At 36.2% G+C, this 17,866-nt stretch overlaps 1 protein-coding gene across 1 annotated transcript; it reads left to right on the top strand.

Annotated features, from left to right (window-relative positions):
• Positions 1-14,317: 14,317 nt before the first annotated feature.
• LOC116174190 (trypsin delta/gamma-like protein CG30031) lies at positions 14,318-15,355 on the top strand. Its single transcript, XM_031492065.1, has 4 exons — positions 14,318-14,378; positions 14,430-14,610; positions 14,661-15,048; positions 15,102-15,355. Exons 1-4 carry the CDS (start codon positions 14,333-14,335, stop codon positions 15,264-15,266), a joined length of 780 nt encoding a protein of 259 aa, XP_031347925.1. The 5' UTR covers positions 14,318-14,332; the 3' UTR covers positions 15,267-15,355.
• The last annotated feature ends 2,511 nt before the right edge of the window (positions 15,356-17,866 follow it).

Below are 17,866 nucleotides of genomic sequence, written 5' to 3'. Positions count from 1 at the left end.
TACACAAATCAAATATTTTTCTATTGTTATATACAAATTTAAGGGGAGTAAAAGTAATAATTTCAAACAGTTCCAAGATTGGGCTACTACTTCAAAAGTTACAGTCCTTTGAATTTTCTTTCGAAATTGGTTTCTAGTCTATAACTTTTGATTGAGAAGTCTAATCGAAAAAGTGCGAATTGTTTTGGATTCTACGCACCAAAATTAATAAGAAGAAGTGTTTTCTCGAGAAATTTTGGTGCAGTCGATTTTAGAATGTGGCCTGTAGAATCCATAATTTCAAACGGTTTGAAGATTGGGCTACTAGTTCAAAAGTTACAGGCTAACACACCAAAACCACTAGAGAGGAAAGTAACATACTTCGAATACGACTTATTGCAGTTCGAGTTTTATAATCGACGGCAAAAAGCAGTGCATAGAATTCTCGATGGGGACAAAAAAGGATGTAATTTAGTAACTGGAAGAAATTTTTAAATAATTTCGCAACGTTTTTCAAAACCAAATGATTGTACAAGACACTCTTATATCCTTAACTTAAATCCCAGTTTAAATGATTACATTGATGAGGGGATGAACTTTGATTACGAGATAGTCCAAAATTAATCATGATGCAGTTCTTGCTGCAACGAAAACAATTCGTGTGGATACAAATCCTTTGATGCGGGTTAAAAATGTGGAAGAACATCTGAAGTGCTGCTGGCTGAAAGTGAAAGTTATATCTAATACTGGTTTGTTTTCATGAAGCAAGAACAGTTCTTCTCGTAAAGGTGGTGATCCTTCGAAAGTCACAAACTGGTGAGGTGACCAATAACTATGTTCTGTATTACAGATAATCTTAGAAAAAAGGTGCTTGTTAAGTCTTGACATAAATATCATTGAACTACTTGTTGGTTTTAAAGTACTCGGGCCCGAAGGGGCTTCAATATTTCCTCTCCAGTATTATGCGTCATTTTCCTGATTTCCTTCCTGATGTAAATAACTATTAAATTAATGATCTCTCCTTGTTTAATATTGAAATATCATTATAAGTATCTACATGGGTATGGTTATAACGGCAAATTTCACTATCTTGGTAAATTGTTCATCGTATTTTTCCGATGTTTCTTAATAGAAGTGTGCCCGTTGTATCACAACGCAATTTTATAAAATGTGGCGTAAGTAAAATGGTTACCATTAGATGCTTACTACATATGTATTTCATAATATGGCGTAAAGCGCTTTTTGAGTTTTCACGAAGGTGAAAGGAAAGCGATTATACGCTAGCAATTGCAATTATGTGGCTTATTATAAGATTGGAGAAAAACACTGCTTTTGAACGCATTAGAATTTTAAACCGTCCCGAAATGGAAAATTGTAATATGATACTAGTAAATGTGATACGGACCCCGATATTTTTTATAGAAATATGACAGTTAAAACAACGTTTTAAAATCTGAACTTAGCGGAAGCAAAACACAAATTGGTTTAAAGTTACACGACGTCGCGTCGTAACATCCCTAAACGTATGCAATTTTGAAAAATAACTCCCAGGAAGTCAATAGTAATGTTACCAAGACATCTGTTACAGTTTTAAGATAACATCGTTGTGGTTGTTTTGTTATTCTTCCTGTGCACGTATTCGGTAAATTTATCGGCGTAATTTATCAGCTGCCGTTTGTTTATTTGGCCGTTTGATATTGTCACTTTTTCTAAATGATGTGTGTTTCAATTTGCATCAAATTATGTAATACAGGCTGAAGGAAACAGTTACACGTTACTAATTATCCGACACAGGGTGACATTTCTTAAAACAGAAACATAAAAACCTTGGGCTCGATGCAGATATAATATGGTGCCATAGTTCTTAACTGAAACTAAGGTTTTCCAGATTTTAAATTTCTGGCATGTTTTCAGTGGAGTCCTACAAAAGAGATTTGCATAATATTCCTATCGGGCACCCTCATAATTAAAAGTAACTTTCAATTAATTTTGTTAATTATAATTTTGATTATTGTTGATAATAAAAATTTACGATCTGCTTCATTCTGTTCAATGAGCCGCTTAAAACAACTTTTCGAAAAAAAGTTTCTACAATGCCGGAATAATGCAGAACAAACATGAACCGTATTGATCAGTTCCCGCTCTCTCGAACTTATTCTAAAATATGCCCGTAAATTCCGCGCCGAAATTTCCGAATTAATCCCGCAACAAAAACCATTTATTTAACCCGAACCCATCAATTGATTATACAATTAGGATTTCCTGGAAACTTTGGTCTAATGTGGATTATGGTCATTATTCACCTTTCTAATAATAGGATCGGCATTTCTACAGTTGTTATGGAAACTGAACGCCATCATTAATCTGGTGTAATTATTTTGATGAGATTCCAATAACTTTGCGGCAGGAGTAGGGAGCTAATTAAGCAGTAGGCGATCTAACCCAAATTTTAGTAGAGCCTAAATTAATTAAAGCGGCCGCCGATAAATTTTGACGGTTTGGGAATGTAAAGCAAATATTTAAATCCAAAACAATTGCTATTGTAAAATTTCTTACTCGACAGTCCCTTTAACGTTCCAAATCCCCGTAAAATCCATATGTACATATTGTCCAAAGTCTGTACTTCGGGATTTCACTTCGAAACCCAAAACTTGTTTACTCAACTTTAGATTCGGTCCATTTCCCTTTGTTATTTTAACATTTCAAAAGCTTCGGTTGCTGGTGGCGGCGGCGGCGGCGGTGGCGGAATGCATCTTTAGGCTAAGTGAATTGGTCACCACTGCTTTTAGTTTTATCATAACGAACAAATCCCCATGCTTTTACAAGTGCATCTGTAGTGGTTGTAGCTAGTTCAATCCGATAAACTCCATCTGGTTGAAGGAAATTTCCCGAGGGATTGTGTCTCATAAAAAAGCGTGTCCTCGTAATTACTGCAAATAAAATTTCCGCTGTATTAACTTCCAGTTATTTCATTGTAAAGTGAATCCTTGTTCTCATTTACAAGACGCGTGTGGAAATTGTTGTAAATGAGTTTATTTATTTACAGATCTAGTTTATCAGGTGCAGGCGCTATTTTATTATTTAGTCTTCGATAGTATACTCACACACTTGTGGAACAAGGGGACGTCTATCCAGACATATTAAATCAGTCCAATTCAAGAAACAATCAACACTAGAGAATCTTCTTTAATTTAATTAATTATGGCTCTCGTGAAGTTGGCCACAACCAATGGGTGACTGAAAATCAATTGTACCAAATTTCATATCAATTGTACTCGTAAGTTTGTACCAATATACGAAAACATAAACGTTTCCATTGTTAACATTTTTTTAGAATAACTCAATCATTGAATAAAATATCCCTTTTAAGAACATTTTCTTAGTTAGAGCGCGTTCGGCTGAAGTCAAGTGATGTACTCGGCCTACCTATTACTTACGGTAAACGTCTCCAAAAAATGTTGTTATGAAGGAAACATAATTAGAAATACGGTATGAGTGGTATTTTGTACCTCAGCACAATGCAAACGTCTTACATGATTTTTAAAAAGGTATATACAGTAGTCAACTTGACTAGTCTCCCTACTTTTCGACCCTGTTCCAAACCTTTGCACACTAAATGTTGACGACACACCGCGACTAAATATTCACAGTGTAAGCGGTAATTCCTAAACGAATATATTTATTTTTAATCAAAACGTATGTGCGACGTATGTAAAAGCCGGGAAACTAAATAATTTGGCGTTTTACGTGAAGTCGGTGTAGTGGATTTGGTTTTTCGATGTTGGCGCGAGAGATCCCCAGCCGCTATCTTGATCTCGATCCGGGCAGTGTGTCAACAAGACGTGTGCAGGCCTTAATAAATATCGCTGGTTTTGGTATTCTTTTTGAAAGGCACCATGCCTTTTGTGAAGAAAAGTGCTCAGCAGAAGAAGGAAAAGATTGTCCTAGCTCAGCTATATACTAGACCTAGTGGAAAAGTCATCAGATTTAAACGCGTGCTGTATAGCGTGCCGCCGCGTCAGAGCAGACGCCGCTCCGGCGGTAAATATCTTCCTTATTTCATCATGAACATGTACTTTTCCGTGCATATTTAGATTCGTCACAAAATTTCGCTTCTAATGAGACCCATCTCATTTAAGTCTTGATACAAATACCTTCGCTAGCTCAGAAAAACTGAGTCTGTCCATAAGAGCCCATGTTAAAATACCCTGTTTTTACTGTCAAATATCTCAGAAACGGCACATAGGAACACTTTTTTCTTTTGACCATTAGAAAGTGCGTCTCTCAGTGAATAAGTGACCAAATTTTCACCAACTTCTTGTTACTTTTACCTACGCGCTCTAACTACTTTAAAAGAAAAAGATACGCACGCAGTGCCACAGTTTCATATTAATTAAGTTGAATTCTTCTGCAAATTTGAAGATTAATACAGATTTTTCACTCGATTCTATAGTTTGTGAAGATTTACAAGTATCAAAAACTCAGAGTTTAGAAGACCTCGATTTAGAAACGACCCTTCGTGACATCTAATACTGCTTAAAACAGACGAGTGAAGTTTGGCCCCTTTCGATACAAATTTTATATGTAGGTACGAGCACTTTTTCGAGAGTTTATGGAAACGACTGAATTATTTAATTATAGAGGAAATTATGGCACAAGATTGAGAAGTTTGGCGTTAATAGAGCAACCTGTTGTAAAGAATTTGCACTATGACAGCAAGTTGCTTCATGTATTTACTGCGAGGTTGTTTATTATATATACTTTTTGAGAAGTTTTCAAAAAAATCTATATATTAACAAAATCAAAGAAAACATCACACATAAAGAACTTGATTCAGCCATTCCTCAGTGCAGTGCTGTTTAAATCATTCCAATCAATCCAATGCTGTAGATTGTGTAGTATAAATTGGGGTGTTCGTCTCATGTAAACTCATAAAACGGTACCTACTGACTGAAATAACGATAGCGTCTTTATCACCCATTACAATTGATTAATATTAATGAATCTGTAACTTGGAACTAAATTAGTTGAAATGCTATTACAACAAAATGGCCTCTTTAAAATTTATTACCTCGCTATCGTCACGACGAATGTTACATTTCGGATAATGCCACCCGTCCCAAATTAATTATATTAAATTCACACAATGTGCACACGTTATATGTAGTAAGGCGAATGGGACGCATTTAATTGTCCCCTTAAAATTTTGATGATAATATGCGTTGAACGGGCCGTTAATCAAAGGAAAGTTCAGTAACGTTTAATAGGAGCGATGCCACATGCACAATGTCGCTGTTATGATTAAACTTCTACAAATTGAAAACCGATATATATTGATTGAACGCAAAACCACTTAAAAGGTCTTGTCATTTACAGAATTGGCCACTGAACTGATTACATTCCGACCTTAATTATAAATCGATTACCTAATGTGCATATTGTTCATTATTTTAATATCTTCTCATTAAATGTCGAGCATTATTGCTACATTTTCTGATTTCTACAGCCCAAGTAGGTACATGATCTGTACTGTGTAATGGGTAAACGATCCATGGTACTGTTATATGGCATTCGCTATGTATGGTGTTGGTGTCCAAAAAGTAGGATGTTTCCTTGATTATCTTAGCTTAGAGCACTGAGCGTGCTACATAATATGCCTGTGGTCAGTCACCGGCACCAGAAGATTCGCGTATTCCAGCATGCTACTTACGATGTAAAAACGCCACCCGCATATTAGTTAAAATATTTCTGGCGAAGGGATACTCCTAAAAGCTTTACCTGTAAATTGCATTTGAACATCTACATCTGAAAAATATATTCAGTACCCGAAGCCTAATTTTAAATTCAAATTTACTTTAATTGAAGAGATTTTCACAAACCAAAATTTGCATACCTAATCCGACATTTATTAAGTTTCAATTACTTTCAAAGGAACGCTACTAATTTGTTGCGTTGAGGTCCACCTTTTCAGACGTTTTGCGACGTGATTAATTGTTCTTGTCTGCGCCCTTATATATCAAAATCGAAGGGTTGTAGATAACCTTAGAACGTAATAAATAAATAATTCAAAATGACGAGAGAAAAGAGACGACTAAAATACAAATGGGTAAAGTGCGTTCGGTGCTGAAAAGCAATAAAAAGTTGCGAGAGCTTTTTTGTCTTCCTTAGTATTCAGGAACAGCAGAATCGCTTCAGGCGTTCTATTTCAGTGAACATCGACTCATCGAAGTAATTTAAAAGCAGTTCCTTTCCACTCGATCGTCTTGATGTTGTTTGACATAGTTTGCTACATTAACTTGAAAAATGATCCAGTTATTAGCGATTCCTAGAATAGTGAAAGTATTATCCGTTCCTTTGACGACGATTGAGATCGTTTGCAGTTCTGTAGACAAGTTTCCACTTCTGCAGAACGAAGTGCTTTTAATTCCCTACGGCATGTTGAAGTTAAGACGGTTGATAGTTCAACTTGGGTACGTCAATTAACTCGTTCTGTCCTCTGCCGCGTATTACTGAAAAATCTTGGACGAAAAATCGAATTTATAAATACAAGTTGCCGATGACTGCTTGCATTTGTCATAATTATTAATACAAATAAATAATAGTCATCCACCTACTTTGTTGCTATATCTCTTCAAAATTATACCCGTTTGCGTTACAAAAGTCTTCACGACTTACAATCAATCCATAGGGTCCTCCAGCAAAGGGAGAATGCTTATTATAACTATTCGTCAAAATGTAATACAACCTCTGGGACTGACGGAGGTGTGTTCCTTACTGGGTGGACTCGCCACCGTCACCTCTTTTCTCACCCCCATTGCTCTGAAGGAAGCGATTTCTCCAACCACTGCTGAACTTCGAAATTTTACAAACCATTTTTTGCCTTTGTTATACTACCAACTGCGGGGCTAGCTATAGATGCAGGAAAGCAAGGGAGATGTTATTGACTTTGGCAATGCAGTTGCGGTGCCTCTAGGATATTTGGGGGTTGAATTTATACAACCTCAAAATAGCAAATCTAAAACTTTTTTTCGTAATTTTAAATTCATCGCATACAACAGTTCTTGCACTAATAACTTTTTTGCAGTTTAAAGGGTCGTCATTTGGAGTACAATCTCTACTATACCATCTATTTTCTTTTCTTCTTTAAGGTCACAATTATTTTCTTTTCCATCAAGTGTATGATGGCGTGCTAACCTTCCAAACCCTCCGTATTCCGATAAAGGTATTATGTCATTTGCAAGGGACCTTGTATTTTAGTATTTTGATTTAAGGTTATTAAGTCAGTATAGGTATGCTTAAGGAGGTGGTTAAAAATAAGTCATTTGGAATCCCCCTGTTTTTTATTTAATATTATATCCATCTTGAATATAAAAATATAGCTTCCGTTGTTGGGGGTACTGTTGGGGGGTATTCCATAATTGGCGCCAGAACAAGAGAAGGATAATAAATAAATAAATAAACAAACAAACACCCTCCAGACCCCCGGTGCTATATTGTTCTAATAAAACACTGATACGATAGTTTCCGAGAAAGCACAATCGAACTTAACAACACGATCCTGTGGAATATGGAATTCTTTACAGGAAAGAAAAAAATCATCTGTCCATCTGTCCTTTTTAAAAAAAAATGTTCAACTAGTAGGCAATGAAAACAATTGAAAGATAAAAAGTAATGTAAAGAAAGCATTGAGCACTCGCTAGCTGAGTAGCGTGCAATTATTGCGATTTGTATGAAACAATTAGCGCTGGAATTAGATATTTTAAAAGCGGGTTGATCCGTTAGTTAAGAGCCAAGTGAATGATAGAAGTGTCAAAGAGAAGAAATTCAGTGCCAATATTTTTAGCCGAAAAATAAAAACGTGATAATAAAGAAAGCGTACTTCGGCTTCATCCTCGGCATCTTAAAACCTCCCATTGGTGAATGAACAGTACAATAATCCCGGGTTTTGTTTTCCACAAGCGAGTTATGGTTATTAACCAGCTGGCGTTGTTTTTCACTAGACCAGTATAATTTGTCTTTTTTGAGACATTGGACCAGGAAAGTAAAATAAATTAGGGCAAGCAGTACAGAAAGCCCAGTTGCCAAAACCACTACAAGAGAGCATTACGGTGGAAATTCGAATCGAGATGACAACTGCTTCATTTTACTAAATTTTTTATACCTCTCGTGTTCTGGGCCCTCAACAGGCGTGCGCCCAAAGAGACTAAAATAACAAATTGCGACGAAATAAACCAATTCTGTGCTTATTTCTAACAGATTTAAATTATATTAAAACATTCGCACATACAGGATGGCTCGTTATTATCTTCGGTATTATTTCACCTTAAATAAGGTCCACCTGACGTTTACACAACGAATTTCAAAATGAGCGAACCCGCGAACTGAGAAGTGTTCTCCATTATGACATACATAGAAATAATTAACAAAAAAAAATGTTTTAATTTCTTTAAATTAACATTTTAAAATATCTGCGCCAAGCATTTGGTTTGTACCTAAGATAAATTAGGTTGTTTTTTTTTACTATGGCAAGAGAGTATGCAACACAAGCCGACAATCAAGACAGTGTTATAAATCAATCTACTCGTCTCGGCAATTTAATGAACTAAAGTTGCGCTTACTTTACAAGACAATTTTAATCCCAGCATGGTAATACCCCTTCAAAAAATGAATGAGAATTGGATTACCCTACATATAGGCACCCTGTGTAGTTTCCAAGAAGGTTCACCACAACACTTTCATCGATCGGACACAAATTAGCATTTCGAAAAGTAAATAAGCAGCTTCAAAGCCTGTTACACCTATTAAGTATAGTCGTAGGCCGCACTAATTCCCAATGGTGATAAAATACCTCCCGCAAAGGTAGATTATCCCCCTTTAATCCTTCTAAGAATAATATACATAATTATTAATTAACAATTTCACATGTTGCAAATTTAAACCGGTCATAAATTAAGTCTCACTTAAAAGGAAATTGCCGGAGGTACCCTATAATTGGCGTCGAGACTCATCACGACATGTTACAACCACCTACGTAATTTCGGGGTCTTTAATTTCTCCAACAATTAGATGTACTCCAGATGATGAGACGGTGCGCGCCCCACAAAAAAAGTTTCTCATTTCCCGTCATCGCTACCGCAATCAATGCGGAGAGCAAACTAAAGTTCATTTACAGTTCATATGTTACACAAATATCCTCCCTTACTAACTTCGGCTTATCTATACAACCCATTCCGGAAGAGCCGCAGGGTCGTGTTGACAGTTCCGGTAGTCATCTCGGTTTTCCGATGGAATTCGCGGCAGTATAGCGAAGTATATTTCAACAATGCGTTTAACAGCGGTTAAAATTGCGAATTGCCTCAAATCGGGGCGCGGGTCACTTTTATGAAGATTATTATACGACGCTGACAAGTGATGAATTAAACTCACGTTTTAACCCTAACAAGAACATGCACCCATATAATGAGAATTTGGAGAATAATGAGGAATGGAATTGGCTAATATCCGGCTTGGTACTAGAATGACAAGGATTAACGTGTCCTAAACGACCTAGCTTTAATTGTTAATCCCTATGTTTATTATAAATCGTCCGGCGAGGATGATCGCGTGGGTTAATCTTTATTCTAATTCGGACGCCTCTTGTTAAAATTTAGATTATGCAAACGTCATTTCGATCACTCCTTGATGCGTACTTATCGGTTGCCATTAAAAAAACCGACGCATTCTTCTCTTAGTTAATATTCCACTCACGGTGCCCTTCGTGTATATTACGGCGACACATTTCACTACCAGTTTTAAATATAATGCGTTATGATGTGATTGAATGGGACCACCCACCAGCTGCAAAACTTAGGCACGTGCCCTCTTGAATTGAATTCTGTAGCGAATTAGATCTGCATATGAATGTATCAAGCACTTATTAAATATAAAGCAGATGGAACACTTTCGTGGTTTTTAATTCCTAATCCATTGGCGCTATTGCTTCTTCCATGATAATCTCTCAAATGTCCAGATTCGTTTCTTGTATCCGTTAAAATGCATATAGGCAATAGCAGAATGTAAATTTATCAGACTGCAGCTGTAGTAAATAAATGGTCAAAATTCACACATTTTTATCTAACCATTTACCATGTTGGGGGTGGGGTAGGGGTGTTTACGTTTGCTCCTGAGCACGAGAAAGTGGTAGAAAATGCACAATAACTAACATTGAATCCATTCACCAATGACTCAAAACTGTGGAAATGAAATGCCTCCCGTTAATTAAATTAAAAAACTTTTAGGGCACTTACTTCAGCACAGTTCCTTGTCGAATTTGGAAATTGCTAACTGGTGCATTAAAAGTTAGAGATATAATCGGCGCCGAGTTCGTGCAACATCATTATAAAATGCTTAAACTTTTAAATCATTTCATCTTGCTACGATACCTATCCAGCTATCCTTTAATGATTTCACTCGCCTGGAATAATGGACCGTGTGATCACTCACGAAGCTAACAGCCTATCCCACTAATTGCCTTTAAGCGGATTTTAACGGGCGCGCGTTTCGGAGATTCTGTTGCACTCAACGTATATACATAATATAACAACAGCTCCATCTTAAAATCAAAGTTGAATGGTTGCTACAAATTACTAATTGGTAAATTAACGTTAATCAGTTTTGATTAACTTCCTCGTGCTTCCACTGAAAGTAAGAGTATCGTTCAAAGTTTAAACGTTTGCTGCTTTAATGCCTCGACGGATTTTAAATAAAGCCGCCAATTTGCAAATGAACTGTTTGCATTTATATTGAATTGTGTCTCCTAATGGAAACTCATCTCGTTGAGTGACGTTTGGTAATTGCGTTTTAATACAACATATGATGAATGCGAAATTAATTTTTAATAAGCTCGGATGGTATTAGAAATTTAATCTAAAAGTTCCCCACCGAAACTTGGCGGATGTCAATTCTTAACAACAAAATTATATGCTATCCGGTGAATGGGAAAAGCTAATAAATAAAATGGAGCATAACACACCAATATTTAAGAATCCGTGATTAATGAAGGAAGTTTGGAGGGCGGTATAGGGTTTCCATCTTGCGTTTTATTTTAAAGACGTGAAACGTATCGTGATTTGTGCTTCCTATTCCCGATTTTAATATCATCATTTTTTATACAAAGATTTGTAAAACTTTCTATATTGCAGCAATAAATCAAAGCGTATAAAACATATATCGCCGTAACATGATCGCTAGCTAATGAACCGTACCACAAGCGATTTCTTATTCTGATTCCTTAACACGGAAACTGTTACCCACTAAGAAACGTAATGGGTATTACAGACATTCATTTTGTAAGGATTATGCAAATAAATTTCATTTATAATGTCTGCTTTCGAATTCTCAATTTCTGATTAGTGGTAAGGCCTAACTTTTGGGAACAATTTCACATCGCCGATAAAGAAAACTAGGAGCAAAAGAATTACGATAAACATATTAGAAAAAAAACTCCACAACGTTTACGTTTCTTTCTCTCGTTCCCATTCTCCTTCTGAAACCAAACTGTTCCTCTCCTCCATAACTTTGTTAAGCCTTCTATTCAAAATTTTCGATAAGATCTTTGCTCGTGTGTGTCACTAGGCTGATTGTTCTAAATTCTGAACCTTTATTTGTACTTTGCTTTTTAGGTAGAGTCATCATTTCTGAACATAGAAAGTCTTCTGGCCACATATCACTTTTGTATAGATTTTATTACAAAGAAATTTCTTTGATTCCTTTTTTTGGATATATTTCAATACATCTATGGGGATATTATCCAGTGCTGCTGCTTGCTCATCCTTCATTTCTTTAATGGCTGCTATTGATGGTCTATTTTGCCCATATTTCACAGATTATATTCATTATGTTAGTATCCAGGAAATACTGAATACGACTATCGCAGTAAAATATGTAATTTAGAAGTCATACATTCTAAAACAAGTGACAAACTTAAGATTTAATATTTGAGTACCATTTTGATCTTGGAAGCTAACTTGTAGATAGTTTTAGTACATTTCTGTGTGGGCATGGATTTTAAGGACGATTATAGGTGTGGGTAAAAGACAAATAAAATAAACTGCTCTCCATTAATACGATTTTATCTTTTTAATACAAATTTGTTCTTCAGTTTTTCATTACTAACACTACTACAATTTTAGGTGTAGTTGTATTGTTTGTTTGCTTTGTTCTTGCTGGTCATATTTCCACCATGACATGTCCTATATTGTGTATTTAAACAGATAAAATTAGGAAGTCAAGACATATATTTAACTTTGTTGTAAATAATGAGTTGTAAACGTTATCACAACAAGTAGGGAGCATAAAAAATTAAAATATAAATCATGGCGTTAACAAACAAACCGTAACGTAAATCAGAAGAATTGCCTTCGTTCACGGTGAAGTGAATACCTGCTCCGAGCAGACAATATTTCATATCAGATACTGCATGCGACAGAAGAATAACCCAACCTTTTATGTAACAATCTAACAACCACTTCACTTCACAAGGTCCGTCTGGATTTTTATACAAAACCCATAAAAGGGCACACTTTACGGCCGTTTAGCGCAACTGAATTCTTTCTCGCCGAACGTCAATTATCGAAAGCAACGCGATCGATGGCATTCATTAGTTTGTGGACTCGAGCGAGCCCTTATATTGAGACGTGTAAACCGATCGTTATTGACTCTTGACCGAAACCTTCCTCCTCCATTATTCGCCATAGTGGTCGTGTATTAGGACACGTCGTACATGTTTTTCTGTAGGCTCCACCTTGGGTAATTTATGTTATGTTATGCACTACCGTAACGTATGATCATATGATGCGGATCCTACTTCTAAATTCCTATTTTATTACGATGTCGGACGTAAAAAACGCGAAATGTACCTATAGTCAAATGTAGATGGCGGTATGCCTTTTATGTATGGATAGTACACGATCGAATTTACGTCATTTTATATTACGAAGTTGTAACATAAATTTAACATGTTTATACCATAGTCAATTGCAAGAGTACCCTTTCCACAAGACAATCCATATTTTACAATCATATACAATGCCTGAAATGATCTTTTGATGATGATCCATTGTCGTTTTTCGATGTACTCGTACGTATATGCCCCCTTTAAGTAACAAACAAACGTATACGTATGTTCAACATTGTAATTAAAATAAGTTTTGAGAGGGGGACAGGACAACGGAAAAATAGATATCCTTCTAATTATTCTAGCGAAAAAAGCCTCAAAGAAAAACATCACCCTATTATTGTGCGATACTCCTTTCCTTGTTGCGCCAGAAATGCATAATGACTCTGTACCTTAGAAAAAAAGTGTATTGAGTCAATCGGTTTTTTTTACTCCAGGTCGTTTTAATGGTTTTTTAGAAGCTAATTGTTTGATCTCCTTTTTGCATTAAGGTAATATGCTCTTGTGTTTGCTTTTTAATACAGTTTCGTGTTCACCAATAATTGGGTCGCTTGCATTTAAAACAAAAAAATTTGCTACATATCTGTTATTCTTTTCCCCTGAGTGTACCACACTGAAAAGTCGTACTCAAGCATGTTTTAACTTTAACGTATACGTATACAAATACAGACCATAAAGGACAGAAAATTAAAATCAAAGTAAAGAATTTTAAAATTTCACGTAAACGAAAACATGCAAATTATATAAATTTGTACTCAAAAGATTATTTCGAGAGGTTTCAAGATCCAGTATCAGAATAGAACAAAAGACAATAGTACTTGATTCAGATATTAGGAATCTAATCTTTTCTTTGGAAGGGACCTTTTCGACTTGAACAAACTACGCACTAATATAACACGATTCTTTAATTTTGAACAAAGCACGCACTTTTACAATTTGAATTTTATTTAAACTTTATTTAGAAGCGTCCTGAGTTATTTTATGTATCTAAAAAGATGCGTCGCACTTCGAAATCTTATTACTAAACGAGTAATACGAATATCAAAATAAAAGCTTTAATCATGTTTTCCAGAAAATAATAGATCTCCCATCTATCCCACAAATACTTATATTCATCCCATCCAATTGTTGCAGTTGAATAAAGTTCATCATAGATGAGGAGGCGGGGCCATTTTGCCAAAAACTATAAGGGTTCTTCGTGGCTTAAGCGAAAAATTTGTTATAAAATGAACAATGAAAGTTAATTAAATGGATAAACAGAAATTATAGACGGGACCCAAATTCGGCGTAGATGAAAAATGACCATGAGCAATAGAAACCATACGAAAGTAATCTAATCTAGGCACTTCAATGCGTTGGTACTTGAGAACAGTATAAAAGCGAAATACAATGCCATCATCCTCACCTTTCAGCAGCAACATGTTCAGGTTTGTACTGATTGCAGCGCTCGCCGCTTTCTCCGTTGGTAAGTAAAAAAATCGTGTCAATTATGAATTAAATAACACTTGAAACACAGAGGCTATCCCGAGGAATCGTGCGGGAGTTCCTCAACTCGATGGAAGAATTGTTGGAGGCGAGGATACGCAAATTGAAGATTACCCGCATCAAATTTCGCTTCAATATTTGGACGAGCACAATTGTGGCGGCTCAATCATTGCCCGCAATCTCATTTTGACTGCTGCTCACTGCACGGTTGAGTAAGTGTAATCGAACTCGCTACTTTTTTGTAGTATCGTAAACGTTTCAGCTTCGGTATCACTTTTCTAAGCGTCCGTTATGGTAGTAGCATAATGGATAAAGGTGGTGTGGTACTTAAAGTTGCCCAAAAATTCGATCATCCCAGTTACGATGCAGTCACCACTGATTACGATGTTTCAATCCTCAAACTGGCCGGAAAAATTGAGCTGTCATCCAAGGCTCAGATTGTAAAATTGGTTCCATCTTATACCCCAGAAGGAGGTAGAGCCGCGTTTGTAACCGGTTGGGGTGCCCTTTACTCCGATGGTCCATCACCTCAACAATTGCAAGTTGCCCAAGTCTTCGAGGAAGATAGAGAAGTCTGCGGAAAGGCATATCGCGGTAAAATCACCGAAAGAATGATCTGTTTCAAGGCTGCCGGTAAAGATTCTTGCCAGGTAATTAGACAATTTTGCCAGATTAAGCACTCAAAAACACTTACTTCTTGCAGGGAGATTCAGGTGGCCCACTCGTCTCAGGAGGTGCCCAAATTGGTGTCGTTTCTTGGGGACACGGATGTGCTGACGCAAGATATCCCGGTATATACTCACACATTAACAACGCTCAACTGAGGAGATACATCGTGAACCATATCGATTTGTATGCCACAAATTGAGCTTGAAGTGGAACATTGGATATTGCTTTGAGCAAACTGCATTTTAACTATTTTAAGATGCAATTAGAAATAAATCCACTCATAATGCGGGTTCTTAATTTCTCCCCATAACTAACCATATGAGACTATCCGAAGTGAAGGTGTTTCCGTAGCATGGTTACGCTTACAATTATTATAATTTTCGTTATTTTGCCAAAAATTTGAAGGTTATTTCAGGTGTGGCAAACAAGAGCTCGATTTTATGGCACGATTGAGATTTAATCAGTTTCATAATGTCATGGATAATGGTTCAACGTTCCAATGCAATTGCCACTATCGATTTCTTACCATAGACGCGCCATAGATTCAATGATCAAGTTTATTTTATTACCAAGACCGAAAATGATCGTTTTTAGCAACAATAGTTATTTTTACAGCTAGTTTTGAAAATGAAACTTCACCCTCATTAATAAAACTGCAAATTCACGAGAAAAGGACACTTTTAAAACGCGTTGTACACGAAATTTTTTACAAGGTGATCCGTATTTGGGTAATATCATTGACATTCGCGATTTACTGTAACTGGACTAAACGCCATGGAAACGCATAGTAAAAATCGTGAAGAAAGTACCAATTTCCATACGATTTTTTGACAAAAAAACAAAGTTGATGATTCTTTTCAGGATATCTCCGATAGTAGTCGGAATTTTTTGTAAGACATTCTTATTGTATTCCTTCCAGTTCATCCCATTCCTTCCACCCCCACACCTCCGCTCCGTACATAAGTACCCCTCTCGCCATTGCACCGAACAGATATTTTCTTGTTCTGAAATTGTATTTGAAACCCATGTCTCCTATTCCACAGACCTATCTGATCGTCACCACCCCCTTGCTCCTTAGTTCTATAAATATTTAATTTCTCTAACCTCTTCCATTCTTTCCTTCCTTCATTTCCATTCTATCATAAATAAAATAAATAATTTTTCCCTATATCCGTATAAATGAGGCACTCACTAAATTCTTTGATTAGATTTCAGGATTGTACCCAAAATTTCATAGCCGCACTTCTTATATTAAATAATTCCATTACTCTGCCTTATGGCATTTGAACATGTAAATCGCGCCCCATAACCAATAAATCTCGCGTTTTCCCTCGAAATAAACCGAAGAAAGTGAACTTGCTAAGACCATCACCTCAATCCTTCTCGGCAACATCTTTTTATAGGAATTCCCGCAGTAAATCCGGGGTAATTGCAGGTAAAAGTAGATTTCTCCACGAAGGAATAAAGGATGGTAGGCATGTAATAAAACAACTCAAGTTTTCGATCTTACGTAACAAATTATTGTTGGAGAATTCAGCACCGCTATTTACCTTATATTACGTTACTTACGGTGCCGTGATCAAACGCCGGTAGTTTCGTGGTTTATACTCCATGGCAACAATACACCACCTCCAATTTCGTACATAATGTATAAATGGAGAGATTCTAACTGAAACTAATTTGTTTCGCTAGCAAGCAATGGTTGTATTCCTTTTTTTTAACTTCCTAATGGCATCGGGTTTATTCACTTTATAATTACGACACGATCATTTTAGAAAATGCAAATTACATTCGTGTTTTATTGGATTTGACGTACACATAAAACTGGAAACGAAAGCGAATGGCCATATGTAAAACTGGAATTGAAAAGTGAATTATAAATGCAAAATTGTAACAAGTGGTCCCTGTAGCAATTCCAAATAACGCAATAAACACGAATATACGTGTAATTATGAATTTACATTTCACGTAACAAAGAACCCCCAAATGGTAGCGTGATGTTTATTTAAATTTATAATATGACAACCGGTAAGCCGCAAACGTCACAATCAGCACTAACAACTCTTCAACTATTAAAATAGTGTCAGTTGTGGTCGCCGCCATGTAACCAGGTTCATTTATTTTCTGACGAACACTTTCAGCCGTGACACATTACAGAGCGTCAGATGAAAGGAAATAATAGGGGCAATTATAAAGTAGTAACGTCTTTTGAAGTTGAAGATGAACTACTATTTTTGCAATTAAGTTGTAAATGAGGAGTTTCGTCTCGCACTGTTGGGCGTTCAAATGAAACTAAAACACTAAATCGACCTGAAAGGATTAGGTTAATTATACACCGGCTACTAATTAGCGAATATTACAATTGTAAATTTAGAGCCATAAATTTTTTGTACAGGCAATTCGGTTCGATGCAATATTTTAATTTTGTAAGTGCATTTAAAGCGATAAAGCTTTCGTTTGTTGTTGGAGATCAAACGAACTTTGGTCTGCTCGACAAATGCGATCCCAGAGTATTATGCTGCAAGCTCACGCAACAATACAAATGCAATTCTCTGCATTCGTAAAAGAATTTTTAATTATTTTAATGCGGGTAAAGTTAAAAGTCCGTGTCTCTCCAAGGCACGGATAAAATACATCCACAAAGTGTGCGAAAATTGCAGCATATTAAAAATGGAGACATTTTCCATTTTACAATTCAGGTAAAAGAAAGGTTTCGCCTATTAGCTTCATTTTTAGTATTTTTTGTTCTTTCTGCTCTTTTTTTTCGTACCCCCCTCATCCAGAACCTCTGTAATTTCC

Source organism: Photinus pyralis, unplaced genomic scaffold, assembly GCF_008802855.1.
Source record: "Photinus pyralis isolate 1611_PpyrPB1 unplaced genomic scaffold, Ppyr1.3 Ppyr1.4_LG6, whole genome shotgun sequence".
Taxonomy (NCBI): domain Eukaryota; kingdom Metazoa; phylum Arthropoda; class Insecta; order Coleoptera; family Lampyridae; genus Photinus; species Photinus pyralis.
Note: the sequence above shows the minus strand (reverse complement) of the source record. Positions and strands in the feature narration are given on the sequence as shown.